The sequence below is a fragment of the Plasmodium brasilianum genome, chromosome 12, assembly GCF_023973825.1.
Source record: "Plasmodium brasilianum strain Bolivian I chromosome 12, whole genome shotgun sequence".
NCBI classification, from domain to species: Eukaryota; Apicomplexa; class Aconoidasida; order Haemosporida; family Plasmodiidae; genus Plasmodium; species Plasmodium brasilianum.
This window is the reverse complement of record NC_090125.1, coordinates 1,143,232-1,164,262: the sequence shown is the minus strand read 5'-3', so window position 1 is coordinate 1,164,262 and position 21,031 is coordinate 1,143,232. Positions and strand designations below refer to the sequence as shown.

The window sequence follows — 21,031 nt, the reverse complement described above, 5'->3', positions numbered from 1 at the left end:
CCACAAATTTACGATTGCAAAGTTTAAATATAATAGTTTAGTGCTGAACAAGCATACATATTTTTCCTTTTTCTTTTTTTTTTTGCAAATGTAAGGCCCTCCATTTGTATTTTACAAGTAAAACATATATGATAGAAAAATATTACGTTACGGGCGCACGCAAATATACGTACACGCGTTTATATACGTATAAAACATATACATATGTATAAAACATATATATACGTATAAAACGTATATATACGTATAAAACATATACATATGTATAAAACATATATATACGTATAAAACATATACATACATATAAAACATATGCATACGTATAAAACATATACATATATATAAAACATATACATATATATAAAACATATACATACGTATATATATATACGGATAATACATATTAATAGATATAAGATATACAGTGATACATAAAGGATCGTGTATATCCCCCCTCCCCCATACATACATGTACATATACACACAAACAGTTGCCTACACGCGGCAAAGCAATCTCTATACTAACAACGTCCGGATCTCATTTTAAATAAGTGAACATTTCGCTTCTTTATTTTGCTTCCCTTTTGGGTAAAAATGAATGATATGGAAAAAGAGGGAAAAAAGAATTCATCAAAAAAGGAAGAAAATAATAAAGTAGAGGATGAGAATGAAAAAGAATTGGAAGAAAAGATCAAAGGGATGAGTTTGGATGAGAAAATAAAAAATGCGTTAGACTTAAAATTAGAAGGGAACAATGATTTTAAAAATAAAAATTATGAAAGAGCTATTAGCAAATATAATGAAGGAATGAAATATTTAAAAAATATAGAAAATAAGAATTCTAAGATAAACGAGTTAGAAATAGCTTTATACCTAAATCTGAGTATATGTTACTCCAATGTAGAGAAATATAATGATGCATATGAAAACGTAATGAAAGTGTTAACTATCGATAAAAAAAATGCAAAAGGTATGTTTCGATTATGTCAAATAGAATTTAATAGATGTAATTTTGATATAGCAAAGGAAAAGATACAAAATTTTCTTAAACTATACCCAGATAATGTAGATGCAAAAAAATTATTGAAAAATATTATAATAAAACAAAGTGAACATAATAAAAAACAAAAGGAAGCCTTTTCAAAAATTTTTGAAAAAGCCTCAGGTCTATATGATGATAGAGAGAAAGAAATTATGCGAAAAAAAAAAGAAAAATATGAAAATGATATGAAGTCAAGAAAGGAAAAAAATGAAAAAATAATCGATTTTGATGAATGGGAAGTATTAGAAAATGAGAAAAGAAAAAAAGAAGATGAAGAGCAAAAAGAAAAACAGAAGGAAAAAGAAAGAGAAAGAGAAAAGGAAAGAGAAAAAGAAAGAGAAAAGGAAAGAGAGAAAGAAAGAGAAAAGGAAAAAGAAAAAACAAAAAAAAAAAAAAAATGTTCATCAATTACATCCAATACAACGAATAATTCCTCTTATTTAGATATAGATGAAGAAGATCAAAAAATTATAGACGAAACTAAAAAAATGGGATATTGTTATTTTAAAAAAGATATAAAAGAGGATGATAAAAAATTTTATGAAAAAAATTTACCAAAAAAAATCGAAAATGGGATTAATGATGATGATTTACATTTATATAAAAATGAGAATAAAGCAATATCTTCATGGAATGCTGCTGGAACAACATATGAAGAAAAAGATATGAGTAAATGGGCCAAAAGTAAAATAGAAGAATGTTTAACAAATATTCATTTTAAAAATATAGAAAAATCAGACCACCTAAATTTAAATAATGAAAATGAATATAATTTGTCAAATTTACAATATCCAGAAATACTACCAATTCAGTATTTATCAAAAATTGATATAAATGAAATAAATGACTTATCCGTTGATGCGCAAATTGTAGTTATACGAGGCACCAAAAGACACATCTTTGAATTCTCTTGTAATTTACATGTTACCTTATATGTTAACATAACAGAATTGCATATTCATAAAGTTATAGTTGAAATAAAAGAACTGTCTAGTGAGTTAGAAGCTGGAAAAACATGGAAAAATTATATAACTATCAAAAAAAATGACAAATTAAAAATTTCGGATAAACTGTTTAACCATATTTATGAAATGTTAATGGATAAGGTAGAAAATCAAATCAAGCTATTCACGGAGGAATACAGCAAATTTTGAGCAACACATGCACAGGGCATACACGGACCTATCCACGTGTTCATTTTGCAACTGACGCTTGAAGTTTTTACCCCCTTAGATATTACGTGTGTGCAATGGTATATGTTCTTATATATATAAGAACCTATATATATATATATATATATATTATACAAGTGTGTGTAAATCCAAGAAAATTACACACACAGACAGCCACACACGGTTACACGAACGTATGTATTTATGTATGTATGACTACTTACTCCCCTCCCCGCCCTTTTACATACATTTATTGCTGCATTTATACCTATTTTTATGTACATTGTCATCAGAATTTTTGTTTATATATGTAACGCTGTATGTATAGAGTTAATGAACTGATTTTTTTTTTTTTTTTTTTTTTTTTTTATATTATATGTCTTTTGATATTTTTACACACGAACATGTTTGATGTTTATGTGTACACTTATGTATACGCATGAATTTATGCATATTTATTTATCCTTCTATTTATTTATACTTATTTATATCTATTTATACGTACCTTTATTTATATTTTCGTTTTCCTTTTTTTCTTCCATTTTTTTCATATAATATCCCCTTATTAAAAATTTCCCATTATAATTTAAAAAATTTTACCTTAAAATATACATGCTATGAATACAACGTTAAAGGTTTCAAGCTGTAAGTGTCGTATGAAAAATGAATTTTTAAAGTTTGCACTTTAAGGAATTTTTATGACTTAATAATTCAAAAAATAAAATAAAATAAAATATATATATATACGTATTCATAACTATATACACATATATATATATATATGTGATAACCTATGTGCCCAAGCTTTACTCTTCGGAGAACGAAAATTAAAGCAAACATATTTGCATAAAATAAAAATATATGCTATTGCACACACTTCTAGCACTAATTGTACATCTTATTGTAACGCCATTTCAAAACATTTGATTCATTTTTGAAAGAAAAAGAAAAATTAAAAAAAATTTCTTTTCAATTGAGTGTACAAATAAATATACATGCAAAACAAAAAAAAAAAAAAAATACAACTTTCTTTTTTTAATGCAATTTTGTAAGAAGGAAAATGCATACAACATGTTTCATCATAAATTTTTGCTTGAATAGCAAAGTTCGATAAAAGTGTGTGCACAGGCATGTATCCGTTAATATGCATATATGTATGTACGTATATATATATGCGTGTACAATATACGTACGTATACCTACACACATATGTAAACTTTTAGGGAAAATACATAAAAATCCACGATGAGCTATGCAAATAGGTTTCATCAAAACATAGGTTATTTAGTTATTTACTTACCTACTTCTATAGAGTATTCATCATATCACCCACATAACCAAAAAACTTATTGTCGTTATCTATTTTCTTAGCGTTCAGGTAACTATGTCTCTTAGCAAATATATAAACTCCGTATATAAAATTTTTAAATTTTTCTTCGAATTTTTCATCACTTAATATATTCTTAAATATACCTGTTATTACGGTATTCTTTTTAGCAGCATCCGTGCCTTTTGTTAATATAGAATCTATAATCTTTTTAATAATTTCGTATTCAATTTCATTAATCTGAAATGCGTCATACTTTTTTTTAAAGTCGTTATATTTAATGTGGTACTCACTTTCATCTATGATATTCTTCTTATTGGGATCAGTAAGTAAATCATCATAAAGGATGTCTAAATATATGATTTGGGGAGAATTCGTACCAACTTGGTGTTGAGCAGCGGCTTGAACTTGAGGTGCTCCGTTTGGAGGTTCTGCAGAAATTGGTGCTGCAGTCTGTGCATTTGTTTGATTTCTACCTTCTGTAACTGGTACATTTACGGCAGACTGCTGTTGCGTAGCTTCTGTTTGACTTCCCGAATTTTCTCCTTGTCCACCTCGACTTTCATCTCCACTTACACCATTACCTCCACCCCCACCTCCACTTCCAACTACACCTACACCTCCATTTACATCCCCCCTTGCATTTTGCCCTATGAACGTTTTTTCACTATTTTCTGCATCCCCCTTGTCGTCTTTCAAATTTGCATTTTCATTTACTGTCGTATCAGGTATATTATTTGGCTTATTTCCTTCATTTGTTATTAGAAATTTTTTTTTTAATTTTTTCAGTTCTTAAATTTTATTTTTTAATAACATAATATCTTCTTCCGAATAAGTAGTGGTTGATTTGCCAATTGTAAGATTTTTATATATTTCCTCTAATTTTTGTTTCAATTCTTTTACTTCTTCATTTGCTATGTGCTTTTCTTGTGGTATGTTGGGCTGCTCATCAGCCAACATTAAGTGCAACGAAAGTACAAAAAAAGAACATGAAAAAAATATCAGTTTTCCTTTCACTGCACTTAATAAAAATTAAAAATAGCTAAAATGTATAACCAAAAACCAAAAGACAAGTATATAATGAATAATTTTTACCCCAAATGGGCATAAATATGCAGAAAAAAAAAAAAATACGTAAAATGGGAGTGTATGATCTTAAAATGTATCAAGTTGGAAGATTAAAAAATGAAATTAAAAAGGTAAAGCATAATTAAGGAAATTACACAAAATAAAAATGCTGAAAAATTAACAAAACGAAAATGGGTAACCTCAAAATGGGAAACCTTTAAAAGTTCAAAGCTGAAAGGTTAAAGAAAAAAAAATTAAAAAAAGTTCATTTTGTGGTATATATATATACATATATGAATGTATTTTTCTCAGTACAATCACCTAAATAATAAAAAACTTCGTGCATACATTTCATAAAAAATATGGGAAAAAAAAATTATTTTAGCAAGAATTCAAGCATAACTGTATAAAATTTTTATTACAGATAAACAAAACATTTTTATGATATTATGTACAATGTGCATTTTTCTTAATCATGGAAAATATTCATCCATTTCAATTTCCCCTTTTTTTTATAACCCACTGAATGAACTGTATTTTTCCAATTGGAAATACACAACAGACAATAGTTTTATTTTTACTTTTCAGCATATTAACAAAACGTCCATTTGGAAAGAATTGTACGAATTGGGATATTTTATACATGTACTACGCATACACATACGTATATGCATAATTGAAAGATTTATAAAAAAAAAAATAAAATAATTCAAAGTGTACTATGGTGCATTCCATTTGGAAAAAGAAAAAAATTATATATATTTCTTTTTTTTAAAAGGTGTATTTATAATTTAAAAGCAAAAAGGAAAATACTAAATTTACACAGCCACTTTCAGATATCTGTATTATTTAGTGTATTTATTATTATAATAATTTTTTCTGAAATATTTTATTATATATACAACATATTTATGTGTGCATGAATTTAAATAATAGTCTGTATTATTCGGCCGTAGCGCTGGAAAAATAAAAAATAAAAAAAATAGGAAAAATTAAAATAGAAAAGATAGGAAAAATTAAAATAGAAAAGATAGGAAAAATTAAAATAGAAAAGATAGGAAAAATTAAAATAGAAAAAATAGGAAAAATTAAAATAGAAAAAATAGGAAAAATTAAAATAGAAAAGATAGGAAAAATTAAAATAGAAAAAATAGGAAAAACTAAAATAAAAAAAATAGGAAAAACTAAAATAAAAAAATAGGAAAAATTAAAATAGAAAAAATAGGAAAAACTAAAATAAAAAAAATAGGAAAAATTAAAATAACAAAAGTGAACTTTTATAAATGATGCTTTAAATACTACTAAACATATACCATATTCACACGCTACAAAAACGAAAGCTATATATTTATAAAAGTGCAATGCCCTATATAAAAAAGGTATGAGGTAATGTCAGTGCTCACATGCTGGTTAACTTTACATTGTGTTTATTAAGCTTAAGGCATTGTTAAATAAGACTTTGTATGCATCGTTATTATTTATTCTTTCACTACTCAAGTACGAATGACGTTTAGCAAAACCATAAATACCATGGATGACATTGTCAAATTTTTCATGAAATACATTATCTTCTAAAACCTTTTTAAAAACATTAGTAAAATTAGTTGCACTGGAGTTATTTCCTTCCCCTTCTTTGAAACATTCGTTAAAAAGTTTTTTAACCATATTATACTCATTTTCATCCATAGAAAATTCATATTGTTTTTTTAAAGCATTATATTTTCTATGGTATATATGAACTTCTATTTCTTTTTTTTTATTTGTTTCACTAAGGATATCGTCATACAGTTTATCTAGGTACATAACCTTAGGTGGTTTCATAATGACCTGTTGTACAGCAACCTGACCTCCATCTCCTGACGATGCTACTCTATTTTGTTGAGGTTGTGCTGTTGTATCACCATTTGGGGCTGATGTATGTAGATTCAGTTGCGATTGTGCATTTGATCTTGCAGCAGCGTCCGTGGGCACTTGTGCTTCTTGTTCCTTTGCTTCAGCGCCTCTAACAGTTGTTTCCCCTGACGGCACATTGCCTTCGCGTGGCAAGGATCCACCTGATTGAGGTGTTTGCAATGTATTATTACTTGTGACAGGTGTATGTGTATGGGCAAGTTGTACACCATCCCCTGATACATTACGCTCTCCTTGTCTAGCTTCCTCTAATGTAACTTGTGTACCACCAGAAGTTTCTCCAGCTTGATTCTCTTCATTTCCTTCAATTCTTTGAGATTCTGGGTCATCAGCAGTTTCATCATCATCATAATCGTCCTCATCTTTTTCCCCACTTTCTTCGACCGCTTTACCATGCACTTCATTTTCTTCATCCCCATCCTCCTTACCTTCGTTTTCATCTATGTTTATGGTTTTCCCTTGTCCCAAAAAATTTTCGTCGTCATTGTCTAAATCTTCTTCGTCCATTCCGAAATTTTTTTTTTTTTTTTTTTTTGTAAATCCTTCTAGTTCATTGTCATAAATGTCGTCGTAGCCTTTCCCTGCATACTGAGTTTCATACTTTTGTATTTTTTCAATTTGCTTTTTTAATAACTCAAGTTTTTTGTTAAAACTATCGTTAGCATTATTCTGTCCTATATTATGTATATTACCTAGTTTTTTTTTCAATATATCTACTATATGATCATCCAAATTGTAATTCACCCCATTTATGTTAGTGTTGTTTCTGCACGATGCAGAATGCAGCAAAAATAATACAAAAGAGGAAAAACAAAAAGAAAAATTTCTGTGCATTGTTATTAATAAAAATTATAAATTTTAAAGAATGTAAAAATAATGCCACTAATGTGAAGAAGTTAAGTTTAACATACTTTTTGTGTAAAATGCATGCTAGGAAGTAAAGGTACAACTGGGGGGAAAAAATTTATCTGATTTTATTTTATCGCGTACACGAGCACATATAAATATATATATATATACATGTGTGTACATATGTGTACATGTGTGTGTTTTTTTTTTTTTTTTTTCTTTTTTGTTTATCCATAATTTTACTTAAAAAGAAAGCAGCATCGTAAAAAATGCGCCAAATATCAAAAATATTTTTTAATAAAAATTAAAAAAAAAAATTATTCTCTGAATGTGTGCCATGGGGGCAAAGCATTATTTTTATCGCGTCACTTACATGGGCAAACATATTTCAATTTAGCGCATTTAAAAGCGCGATATATTGTTTTTTTAAAAAAGTCAAATATTTACTTTATCGGGTAAATTATAAATATATTACTCCAATTTACGTGCAAAACTTTTTAAAAAGTTTAAGGAAATATATTTTTTTTAAAAACTAAATTTAAAAAATTAAATTCGGTCAAATCTATGCAACATTTCGAAACAACACAAAAAACAAAAAAAAAAAAAAAAAAAAAATGCAGATATATTTAGGAAAATCGTTAACAAAATTTATATATGGAATAAGAAAAAAAAAAAAAAAAATAATAAATATTTCAAAAAACTCACATAAATCGCATATATTGTGTAATTGTACAAATAAAACATCGAAACTTCTACGCAGAATTTACACTTTTTCATAATTGTAAATTTTGGGCTGTGAAGTAAAATTTTACTCTAGGATTTGTTCAGTGGCATAACAGATGAATACAAAATTTAATGAGAAGACAAAAGAAAAAAAAAAAAAAAAAAAAAAAAAATTTTAAATGTTAGGATATATATGTATAATTAAAAATTTCATCGCAAACATCTTGTTAATAAAGTTACAAATTTAAAAATGTATTAAAATTTATAAAAAAAGTTCAAAATGAAATGACTTCTGGTCGTCCATTTCATTTCACACAGTGTTTAATAAAGTTAAGACATTTTTGAGTAAAGCGTTGTACTGCTCCTCATTACTTATTCGTTTGTCATTTAAATAATTATGACGCTTAGCAAAACTGTAAATACCATTCATAAAATTTTCAAATTTTTTTTGAAATGTTTTATCTTCTAAAGCTTTTTTAAGTACATCAATCAAACAAGTCGTATTTGAACCCTCCCCTGCACCATTTTTAAAACACTCTTCAAAGAGTTTTTTAACCATATCATACTCCTTATCATTCATAGTAAAGTCGTCATACTCTCTTTTAAAATCGTTATATTTTGTATGGTACGTAGTTTCGTCTATTTCGTTTTTTCTTTTTAATTTATCAAGAATGTCATCATATATTCTGTCTAAGTGTTTAACCTTCGATGGTACATTTGAAACTGGTGCTGATTCTTTCTGTAACGGAGATTGTGTTCCGGATACCTGATTTTGTGCTTGACTTTCTGTGCCTGAACTACTACCTGAACTTCCAGGTGGAATTTGAGCCGAAGGAACCGCTTGAGGTGTACCATTATGTTCTGCTGTGGATCCACTACCACCTCCAGAAGCTTGATCTTGTGATGCAGTGCTTAATACAGGTTGTGGTGTAGTCTGTACACCTTCTGTTCCTTGAGTATCTGCAACTGCTGTTGTCTCCTCCGTCTCACCCTTAGTTACTGTTTTACCTTGCCCCCAAAAATCTTCGTCGTAATTGTCTAAATCTTCTTCGTCCATTCCGAAAATATTTTTTTTTTGATCTGTTAATTCATCGAGATCATTGCCTAAAATATCGTCATAGTTCATTCCTGTATACGCATTTTCATATGCTTGAATTTTTTCAATTTGCTTTTTTAATAATTCAAGTTTTTTGTTAAAATTTTCATTCGAATGATTCTGACCAATATTATGTATATTACCCAATTTATTATTCAGCAAATATAATAGATCACCATCCATATTGTAATTCCTCCCCCTTAAGTTATACATGTTATCACATTCTCCCGAATGCAAGGAAAATAAAAAGAGGAGGAAAGAAAAACATGCAATTTTTACTTTCATATTTTTTTAACAAAAATTATAAAAACGTAAAATATTATGCTGTTATGGACCGAAAGACTTAAGTAATATATTTTTATCTAAAAAGTGAGCAATGGAATGGATGGATGAAAAAAAAAAAAAAATAAAATAAAATAATATAAAATAGAATAATTCAAATGGTTGAATTTCACTTATCATTCATATTTAATAAATATGTATACATAATGTACATTATATATGTGTGTATTATGCGTGTATTATGTATGTATTATGTATGCACGTATGTATTTATGTATTTATCCATTTGCATTTATATGCACATGTGCATGAGCATTTCCATTTGAATGTATAAATTTGTTCGTGCAGATTATCGTAAATATGAAAACTTATTTTTCATGAAAATTAAAATTATGTGTACATAAAATTTTGCGACGGGTCGACATAAAATTTTTATTACATTACTCGAGTGTGCAATTCTCTTTCCCATTTAAATAATGAACGCATTCGACTTTTACACTTTTGTGAAGTAACAACGTATTTTTCTAAATAAAAAAAATATATACATTATTGTAAATTTTAAGTGCCATTAAATAAATTTACTCTAATTGTGTGTATGCACGAACTTTGAAAATGAATAAGAAAAAAATAAAAAATAAAAAATAAAAAAATAATAAATTACAACAATTACTCTCGCTCAAATCTATGCATTTCAAAAGAAAAGAAGGAAAAGGAAAGGGACCACCTTAACAATACGGTAAAGTAAACAATAAATAAAAGAGGAAAAACAAAAGGAAAACAAAAGGAAAATAAAAGGAAATAAAATGAAATAAAAGGAAATAAAATGAAATAAAAGGAAATAAAAGGAAATAAAAGGAAATAAAAGGAAATAAAACGAAATAAAAGGAAATAAAAGGAAATAAAACGAAATAAAAGGAAATAAAAGGAAAAAAAAAGAAAGGAAGGCACCCGGCAAAAAATATAGCAAAAAAAAGTAAATAATGTTAATTAAAAAATGTGTACTATATATATAAGCATATATATGCAAAAATAAACATTCATTAAATTTACGAATTTCTGCTTTTGTAATGAAAATTTGGGATACGTTAAAAAGAATTATTTAACCGTTTCCTTTACCACATAGACAGGATGCACATGTTCATACAAATCTGCAATCAATGAAAAAATCTTATAATATTAAAAATGTAACATTATATATATATTTATGTAAAGGTGTTAAATAGCATTATTGTTCATCCTTCAATTTATTCCACACTGCGCGTCAATTACGTACGAAAAGTTTTTAAAAATGGCATTTTATGCATCGTCATCTTTTGTTCGCTCACCTATTAGTTAAGTAGGATGTTTAGCAAAGCCATAAATAACCATGTACGATGTTTTTGAAATCCTTGAGAAATGTATTATCCTGTAAATCTCTTTTAAAAACATCACTATAATTGACTTCTCTTGAGTCATCTCCACTCCCTTTGTTGAAACAATCTTTGGAAAGTTTTTTTACCCATATCATACTTCATTTCTTATCATCCATATTATAATCATATTTTTTTTTTTTTTTTGAAAAAGTTCATTTTTATATTTTTTTTACATTGATGCATTTCATTATTTTTATAACTAAGGACATTATCATACGGTTTATCTACGTACCTAACGCCAGATATATTTTCATTCACTTTTTGAACAGAAGATTATTCCCATATCCTACCATTTTTTGCACTTGGTCCAGGTACAGCAGTAGGGTGTACTAGTGAAGCATGTGCATTTGCACTAAATGGGGAAGAGGAGGGTTCTTAATTGTCGTCTTCCTCCTAAACCTTCTGACGTTATTTCAACTCGTTTGCCCTCGTCCGCCTAAAATGTCTACACTTTGTGCATTTCCTACCATGGGTGATACATAGTGTATTCCTTTGTTGGTTGGTGCGTCAATATGTGTACCCGTGTATATGTTTCTAGTGAGGGAAACATTACTTGGAACACGCTGCCTTCAGAAGAGCCTTCGTTTTATCTATCAGCAGCTTCAGGAAGCGATTTTTCCTTTGGAGGTTATACTGAATCACGTTTTGCACCTTTATCTGCTTTATTTTTATCCCTCTTACGTTTCGTTATTCTTTACTTTGTCCTAAAAAAATATTAGTAGTAACTATTTATTCATACTGGTCCTTTCGGAAATTTTCCTTTTTTTTTTTTTTTTTTTCTTGACTTGTCATAAAGTTCTTTGTCTAATATATCTTAACATCTTAATATCTTCATATCCTTACAATGCAAACTCACCTTCATAATTTTGTATTTTTTCAATTTGTTTGTCTGACAAGTCAAAATTTTTGGTTAAAGTTGACTTTATAACTATTCTCACCAGTAGTATATATACTATTTTTTTTTTTTTTTTCCCAAATATTTACTACATCAGCATCTATATTGCAATTCATCCCCTTCATGTTAAATTTGTTATCACACAATGCATATTACATATAAAATAAAAAATAGTCAAAAAATTTTAACTTTGTCATTTATACTTTTTAATAAAAATAATAAATTTGTGTGATATGACTGGTAGCATGCCAAAATATTGGCGAAATTTTGTTTTTGTTTAAAATGCACATAGAACGGTATATAAGCAATAAATGAATAAAAAAATTTATTAATTAAAATTATTATGCACAAATTGATAGTAAAGTTTAAAACTTGTTAGCATAAAATAAAAATACAGTCGATATTTATTATTTCGTGCATGTATTACATGTGTGTGCATATATATATATATAAACATTTCAGGAAAGTGAAACCATGATTCTTACCTGTTAAGAGCGATAAAAATTTTTTAAGAAACATAAAAATATAAGTCAAAATATAAATGGCGATTAAATCAGAGTATTTCGCATGTCTACAAACCAAAATTACCTTCTCATATGGGCATATACGGTGTACAAGAGTATTCAAACGAACAAATTTGAAATGTTATACTTTTTCCGATTTTGTAGAAACGCATTTTTTCAGGGTTACAAATTTTTACTTCTACTACAAAATGGAAAAACAGTAAAATGTTATAACTGTATTGCACTTATGTATAATCTCTTAAAAACATGTAGCATAATAAATTTAAGAATGATTAGCACCCGAATCACAATATGTTCGGTACAGAACATACATTTTGAAGTTAACGATTTAGCTTGTTGATTTAGTAAAACCTTGGCGTGAACAATAAATAAGAAGAAGAAAAAAATAATAATAAAATAAAACAAAACAAAATAGAATAATTTTTAATAAAACGAAATGGAATAATTTTTAACAAAATATCTTACAAAATAATTTTTAATAAAAAAAAATTTTTACGAAAAAATATGATATGATACGATATAATATGATATACAACTTCACGAATAAAAAGCTTAAAATTTTGCGCTGTCCTTTTAAAAAAATAAAATTCTTTTGAGACCTGCTCAGCTGAGCCAAAAATTAACATGCAAACAGATGAATGACAAAAAAAAAAAAAAAAAATATAAAACAAAATATAAATTAAAATATACAATAAATTAAAATACAAAATATAAAATAATAGACAAATGATCAACTAACACTATTGCCCATAACGTAACCTACACAATGTTTGACAAACTTAGCATATTTTTAAACAGCTCCTTATACACATTCTCATCGTTTGTTCTATCCCCTCTTAAGTAAGTATAACGTTTAGCAAATCCATAAATACCATGCATGATATTATCAAACTCTTTTCGAAATACATTATCATCCAAGACCTTTTTAAACAAATTAATCAAATTGGATGCATTTGAACTCTCTTCTTCCCCTTTTTTGAAATAAAAATCAAAAAGTTCTTTAACAATTTTATACTCATTATCATTCATAGTAAATTCATATGCTTTTTTAAAATCATTATATTTTCTATGATATTTATGAACATTTATTTCTTTTTTTTTATCTGAAGCTATAAGATAATCATCAAACAATTTGTCCAAGTACTGAACTTTTGGGGTGCTTATATTACTACCTTGTGTAGGGCCATGCTCTGCATTAACTAATGCGCTTTCAACTGGTTGACGTTCTTTAGCTTGATCTTGAGAAGCTGCTTTAGCTTCGTTTTCTCCTGTAGATGGTGTATTTGATTGTGCACTAGGACTATTTTCTAGTGGTGTTTTTGCTTCTGCTACTGCAGGGTCTCTTGTTGTACGCACGTCCGTCCCTCCACTTTGCTCTTGTACCTCATTACTTGATTCACTAGTAGGTTGTGCACCTCCTTGAAGTTCAGTCGATATTTTTTCTGCTCCCTGCGCTAACATGGAAGTATCTTGTTCACCTTTAGATTTTAATTCTAAAGCTGTTCCATCCTCTTCGCCCTCTTCATCCTCATTATCATCCGCACCCTCTTCATTGTCTTCTCCTTTAGTCATAGTGTTACCTTGTCCCAAAAAATCCCAGTTATACTCATCCTCATCTACCCCCAAAATTTGTTTTTTATCCCCTAACGATTCTTCAGATTCATTTTTTAAAATATTCTCAATATTTCCTTCAGTATATTTTTTTTCATATTTTTCCAATTCCTCCATTCGTTTTTTTAATGATTTGAAGTCTTTATTCAAAGTATCTGATACCTTATTCGTTATTATTCCACCTTGTAATTTCTCTAATTTGTCTTTTATTATATTTAATAGAACATGTTGATTATTATAATTTTTTTGTTCATCTTCATATTTGTCTTTTGATGATACATAACGCAACAAAAATAAGAAGAGGGAAAAACAAAATATATTTTTTCTTTTCATTATTTTTTGAGAAAATTGTAAATAAGCAAATCTGTTATGAACTGTGGTGTACCAGCATACTGATGCAATTTTTTTTTTTTTTTTTTTTTTTTTTTTTATTTTACCTAAATCGTGTGCAATATGTTAAAGGAAAAATGTGAACTGAAGTTTCCTTTTATGCATTTGGGTATACATGCATATACATATATGTGTGCATACAGACACACACATGCGCATTCTCCCACACACTTGTATGCATGCATTCCCATATAAATTGAAAAGGAAACTTGTTCACACCAACTGTTCGCACTAACTGTTCGTATCAATTGTTCGCAAAAATTGTTCGCAAAAATTGTTCGCAAAAATTATTATAAATACAACAAAGTTCAATAAAAAATTAAATTGTCATAAAATAAATAATTATAATGGTTAAGTCCGGCGCACCAAGGGTCGACAAAATATTTTTAAAATTTTAATTGCATGTTCATTTTTACTTTACGCTCAAAGTATCAAGAAATTTCAGTTTTCCTCTTTTATGCCATCATTAAAATGTATTTTTTCAAATAAAAAAAATGCGCATTATTTTTATTCGCAGTTAGCTTAATATATAACTCTTATAAATATCAGCAGAATGACAATTCGTTAACATAGTCATTAAATTTCTTTTTTTGAGATGGTAAAAAAAAGGGCAGCTTTTATAGGTTAAATCTATTTATATTTTCAAAAGAAAAGGAAGCAAAACGGGTAAATGTGAAGGAAGTCATTAGGGCAATATATTCGTAAAAACAAAAACAACAAAAACAAAAGAAATAATAATAAAAAAATAAAATAAAATAATAAAACAAAAAAAAAAAAAAAAAAAAAAAAAAAAAAAAAAAAAAAAAAAAAAAAAAAAAAAAAAAAAAAAAAAAAAAAAAAAAAAAAAAAAACAAAAAAAAATAAAATAATAAAACAAAAAAAAAAAAAAAATTTCGTTAAAAAACATTCTCATAACATGTAACTGTACAAATATATGCTCAAGTCGTTTGTGAAAATGACCACATTTTCGAAATTGTAATATTGGACCAGAAAAAAGAACAGAATGTTAATATATGACTTGTTTAGTTGAGTAACAGATGAATATACAATTTAATGCCAGGATAAGTAAAAAAAAAAAAAAAATTTGTCCAAACGCAGCGATACATATGATTAAAATATATATTCGCAAACGTTTGCTGAAATATAGTCATACATTTGAAAACAAAAAAGAACATATAAAAAAGGTGTAAAATAAAATAACTGCTCTTCGTCCATTCTATTTTATAATGTATTCAATGAAGTTAAAGCATTTTTGAGTAAAGCGTTGTACTGCTCCTCATTACTTATTCGTTCGTCATTTAAATAATTATGACGCTTAGCAAAACTGTAAATACCGTTCATAAAATTTTCAAATTTTTTTCGAAATATATTATCTTCTAACGCTTTTTTAAATACATCAATCAAACAAGTCGTATTTGAACCCTCCCCTGCACCATTTTTAAAACACTCTTGAAAGAGTTTCTTAACCATATCATACTCCTTATCATTCATAGTAAAGTCGTCATACTCTCTTTTAAAATCGTTATATTTTGTATGGTATGGAGTTTGATCGATTTCGTTTTTTGTCTCTGATGTTTCAAGAAGGTCGTCATATATTTTGTCTAAGTGTTTAACCTTAGATGATTCATTTGCAACCTTCCCAGGAATACTATTTCCACTGGTTGATGCTTGTATGGATGGATTGCTTGCAGTAGGTGAACTAGGTAATGTTTGGGGTGTACCTTCTTGACCTTTTTCAGAGGAATTTTGTGCGTTTTCTGGGGTAAGTTCAGAATTTTCACTTCGCTCATCTTGTGCACCTGATCCTCCTGATGCGCTTGGGTTATTTGTTGGTGAGGATCCACTAGATGTAGATGTGGCTAATGTTTGGTTATTTGGTAAACTACCATCTGTATTAACCTTTTGATCTAATTGTCCTGCTGCAGCTACTGCGGTTTTTGAGGATGATTGGCCATTTACTTGTTCAGTTGATTGATCATTCGTAAGTTGAGTACTTGTTACGTCTCCATTGGCACTATTTGTAGCATGCTGACCTCCTTTTGCACTTTGCCCCAAAAAATCTTCGTCATAATTGTCTAAATCATCCTCATCCATTCCGAAAATTTTTTTTTTTTTTTTTCCTGACTCATCTTGGAATTCACTGTCCAAAATATCTTCATAACCTTTTCCTCCATACTCGGTTTCATACTTTTGTATTTTTTCAATTTGCTTTTTTAAAATCTCAAGTTTTTTGTTAAAACTGTCGCTAGCATTATTCTGGCCAATGTTATGTATATTTCCCAGTTTTTTTTGCAATACATCTACTATATAACCATCCAAATTGTAATTCTTTCCTCTTAAGTTCGACTTGTTATCAGACGATACATGGTGCACGTAAAATAAAAAAAAAAGGAACAAATAAATTTTAACATTCCCCTTCATTCTTTTTAAGTAGAATAATAAATTTGTAAAATATAATTGTACGATGCGCTGAAATGGTAGTGTGAAATTGTTTTACCCCTAAAGTAGGCACAGGAATAAGCAGACACCAAAAAGAGGTTAACAGGAATGTGCGTATGTATGTAAATATTTAAGTTTGTATTTATTTGTGTATTTATGTACGTATTTATTTGCGTATTTATGTGTGCACTTACGCATACATATATGCACACACTTTAACAAAATAAGGAATATCACTCAATTCACCTTAAGTAATAAAAAACAATTAAAAATAAATTATAATTATATTCAAATAGTGTTTTGCTACGAGTTGACCAATTTTTTTTTTTTTTTTTTTTTTTTTTGTAATTGTTATATTTCCAATTTAATTGCCTACTGAGAGAACAAACATATTACACATTTTCTCTTTTTTCGTATCCTCAAACTGTGCAATATTAATTTTTTTATAATATAATAAAATTTCACAGCACTGTAAGTTTTAGCATTGTGAAATACACCAATTTATGTTTAATATATTTATTATATTAACGTTTTAAAATATTTAAAGAAAAAATATATATTTTTTTAAATTCAATCAGAGCAGTTAATTTCTAAAAAATATAGCCATGAGCACGGAAGAGAAAACGGGTCAGTGTAACCAAATTGTGTCAAAAATTGGAGAAAAAAAAAAATATAAAATACACAAATAAATTGAAATGGAAGTTAATTAAAATAAATTAAATTAAAATAAATTAGAATAAATTAGAGTAAATTAGAGTAAATTAAAATAAATTACAGTAAATTAAAATAAATTAGAGTAAATTAAAATAAATTGAAAAAAATTAGAATAAATTGAAAAAAACTAGAATAAATTGAAAAAAATTAGAATAAATTAAAATAAACTGAAAAAAATTAAATTAACGTAAATTAAAATGAAGTAATATCATTTCGGAAAACTGCTTCAGTACAAATAATTATAAAAATGAACATTCCCAAATTGTATGCAGTTTTCTGTTTTCTCTTTTGTCTTTTATTTTATTTTATTTTATTTTAATTTATTATTTTGTTTTTCATTCGTGTAACTATGGAAATTATTTTAAATAATAGCTTTACTACTTTTACCTTACAACCTACATAATTATGTAACATATTCATATATGCAAATTATTGCAAGGTCAGTTAAAAAAAAAAAAAAATTTCATTTTTAACTTTTATCTTATAAAATTAATTGGACCTTTAATGACAAGTGCATACAAAAAAAAAAAAAAATAAAAGGTATGTAACTAATAATGTAACACAATACATAAAAAAAAATATAAAGTAAAATAGCTGTTCTTTCTTCAGTTCACATAACTCACTATTTCGTAATGGTACGTATTTTTAAGCGGAACCTTATACAGATCTGCACTATTCATCCCTTCAACTTGCATGTATTTACAACAATTAGCAAAGGTATAAATGTACCATACATAAATTTTTGGAATTCTTTTCGAAATGTGTTATGTTATGATGTTTTTAAAGCTTTTGGTAATTATACCAGTCAAACGAGTACTAATACAAACCCTCTTTTGCACCATCTTTGAAACAGGCATGTGCTTTTTTTTTTAACAATATTATACTATGTATCATTCATAGTAAATTTATTATATTCTTGGTTATTATCATTATATCACCTGACTTCCTGAATAGAACATTGCACATCATTAGTTTTATTTTGAAATGTTTAGTATATATCCTCGTAGTGTTTCCCTAAAGCGCTTAATATTAGATATGTTGACGTATATAACCTGTTCAAATGAAACAGCATTTCTACCTTTTGAATTCTCGAACAGATGCTGCAAGTAATTGCATGTGCTTTTTTTTGTATGTCCAACACTCTTTTCTTTTGTAACATATATGAGTTAACTTTAAATTTATGCACTTGTTTACTCTGATGTTTATTCTGTAACGAAGTGATGATCTGGGGTTAGTGGTTATGTAAAACTTAGTTGTATATGTTCGTATATTCTATCTCCTTTCACTTCAATGATTATATCTCTGTTAGGATATTCCTCTAGCTTTTGTATGTGAAGGTGTATCACTTATTAGAACCGTTTGATTATATATGATGGAGGTTATCCTATTGCTCGACTTTCCGCGTCTACTCTGTTAACTTGTGAGCATATTCAATTATTATGTTCACCAGGTGAGACTCGCGAAAATGCTTGCTCATTTTGTAACTTCGTTAACATTAGTTTGCCTCACTTTTAGTCTTAGTTGTATTTGTATTTGTATTTGTAGTTTCAGTTGCAGTTTTAGTTGCAGTTTCAGTTGCAGTTTCAGTTGCAGTTTCAGTTGCAGTTTCAGTTTGTTCTATTAAGACCTTGTCATAATTTTATAATTCTCGTTTATCAACAATTTAAATTTTTTTTATTTTTTTTTTGTACATATATACGCCTACTTGATCTCCCATTGTGTAATTCCTCCGCTTAGTGTTAAATCAATATTTTCGTAATAGGGATGATACCAATAATAGTCAAAAAAAAAGGAGAAAAAAAGAGCACTTGTTCTTTTAATACTTTTTAAAACAAATTATAAAAACGTAAAATTTGGTACTGTTACGTTGTGCAAGGCTAGTGTAATTTACCTTTACCCGCAATGTGAGTGAAAAAATAAAGATATAAAAAAAAAAAAAAAAAAAAAATCAACTAGCCAAAATTTGTCTCATCATTTATGTATGTATGTATTATATATATATATAAATGCGTATATGCTTGTACATTTGCGTATATTTTATTAAAGAGGAAAATTCTCTGAACAAAAAATACATTAAGTGTGTGAAGATAATTTACGCGCATGTGAAAACTGAGCTTAAATGGCAGTGTTGTACTGGTATAACAAACTTTTTCCTCATATAGCTTCCAGGCGCGGAAGGTACAACTTGTTCACTGGATTTATATCAACCTTTTATTTTTGCTCTTTTTTTACCCTCTTTAAATTACTTTTTGCACATATAAATTTATTCTCAATTACAAGTTGTAAGTAGCTTAAAATATAATCGTTTTAATGTAGTGATTACATGTTTACAGAGGTCATCCTTTTTAAATATATTTAGGAAAAAAAGATGGATGAAATGTTAAGCTCAATTTTTTTTTTTTTATCCCATTACAACTTGTGTGTTTCAAAAAAACAAAACAAAAAAAAAAAAAAAAAAAAAAATTTTATTTAAAATTTTTCCTTATAATTCATTTATGCTTTTATTTTCTCGTAAGATATATATACGTACATATACATACACATACATACATATATATACATATACGTACATATGTATACATATACATACATATATATATGTGTAATTTTTGTTTCCCGAAATTACGAGAATTATGGAGAATTAAGGAAAGTTGGACAAAATTAAAGAAAATGTTTATACTTAACAGCAATTCAAATTGAACTTAGTAACTTCAAAAGATTTTCAAATAATGTCATATATAATTCTCCTTTAGTTCCTTCGCCTCTTAAATTATTGCGACCTTTAGCATAATTATAAATACCTTGTACAAAAGTTTTCAATTCATTACAATACGTTTTATCAGTAATAGTTTTTTTAATGGCTTCATATACAGAATCAGGTTCTTTACAAATATGTGTGTTATGTACAGAAAAGGCATCAAGTAGTTTTTGAATTATTTCATATTCATTTTCATTCATAGTAATAAACATGTCATATTCTTTTTTAAACTCAATATATTCATTATGATAATTATGTTCATTGGATCCATTTTTATTACTTAAATTTGCAATTATTTCTTCAAAAAGTTGATCTGTATATTTCGCTTCCGTTGTGTTAGTACCACTGTTATTATCATTTGGATTATTTTCAACATTATTTCCTGGCTCTCCTATACCCGAACCATTTTCATTATGAGCTGGCACATCAGTTTGTAGTATTTCTTCACCGCCTCCACTATTATTATCATTTGAAGATTGACCAAAAAATTTCATACTTTCCGATGTTTTTTCTTCAATCTTTGAATCATTATTTTTATTTTTCTTATCCTGTTCGGAATAATTCGACGAACTCTGCGCAATAAATGATTCTTCATCATTATTATTTTCTAATTCTTCCTTAGTTTTTTCTTCTGATTCGTTCATTTCATGGAATACATTTCTTATACCTTCTTTTAAAATGGAATTCTTATTATTACCTTCTGTTTCCTTTCCTTGGTGAAAATCATTCTTTTTGTCATTTTTCACTCCTGTGTCCCTTTGAACATGACGCGATGACATAGAATGTAATGAAAATAGGAAAACAGAAAAAATGATAAT

General features: G+C 27.4%; 6 protein-coding genes across 6 annotated transcripts; 1 reads left to right on the top strand and 5 right to left on the bottom strand.

Annotated features, from left to right (window-relative positions):
* Window positions 1–594: 594 nt before the first annotated feature.
* On the top strand, window positions 595–2,196 carry MKS88_004229 (chaperone binding protein; the record flags this gene model as incomplete). Its single annotated transcript, XM_067217387.1, has 1 exon — window positions 595–2,196. The coding sequence occupies one exon, from the start codon at window positions 595–597 to the stop codon at window positions 2,194–2,196; it is 1,602 nt and encodes a 533-aa protein (XP_067071820.1).
* A 1,324-nt stretch (window positions 2,197–3,520) lies between these two features.
* On the bottom strand, window positions 3,521–9,401 carry MKS88_004228 (MSP7-like protein; the record flags this gene model as incomplete). The annotated part of the gene is made up of 4 exons (XM_067217386.1): window positions 3,521–4,332; window positions 4,797–4,840; window positions 6,030–7,286; window positions 8,407–9,401. 4 exons carry the CDS (start codon window positions 9,399–9,401, stop codon window positions 3,521–3,523), a joined length of 3,108 nt encoding a protein of 1,035 aa, XP_067071819.1.
* Window positions 9,402–10,565: 1,164 nt separating this feature from the next.
* On the bottom strand, window positions 10,566–11,432 carry MKS88_004227 (MSP7-like protein; the record flags this gene model as incomplete). The annotated part of the gene is made up of 4 exons (XM_067217385.1): window positions 10,566–10,618; window positions 10,836–10,949; window positions 11,173–11,234; window positions 11,350–11,432. The coding sequence occupies 4 exons, from the start codon at window positions 11,430–11,432 to the stop codon at window positions 10,566–10,568; spliced, it is 312 nt and encodes a 103-aa protein (XP_067071818.1).
* Window positions 11,433–13,060: 1,628 nt separating this feature from the next.
* Window positions 13,061–14,245, bottom strand: MKS88_004226 (MSP7-like protein; the record flags this gene model as incomplete). Its single annotated transcript, XM_067217384.1, has 1 exon — window positions 13,061–14,245. One exon carries the CDS (start codon window positions 14,243–14,245, stop codon window positions 13,061–13,063), a length of 1,185 nt encoding a protein of 394 aa, XP_067071817.1.
* Window positions 14,246–15,523: 1,278 nt separating this feature from the next.
* On the bottom strand, window positions 15,524–16,723 carry MKS88_004225 (MSP7-like protein; the record flags this gene model as incomplete). Its single annotated transcript, XM_067217383.1, has 1 exon — window positions 15,524–16,723. The coding sequence occupies one exon, from the start codon at window positions 16,721–16,723 to the stop codon at window positions 15,524–15,526; it is 1,200 nt and encodes a 399-aa protein (XP_067071816.1).
* A 3,423-nt stretch (window positions 16,724–20,146) lies between these two features.
* Window positions 20,147–20,992, bottom strand: MKS88_004224 (MSP7-like protein; the record flags this gene model as incomplete). Its single annotated transcript, XM_067217381.1, has 1 exon — window positions 20,147–20,992. One exon carries the CDS (start codon window positions 20,990–20,992, stop codon window positions 20,147–20,149), a length of 846 nt encoding a protein of 281 aa, XP_067071815.1.
* Between the last annotated feature and the right edge of the window lie 39 nt (window positions 20,993–21,031).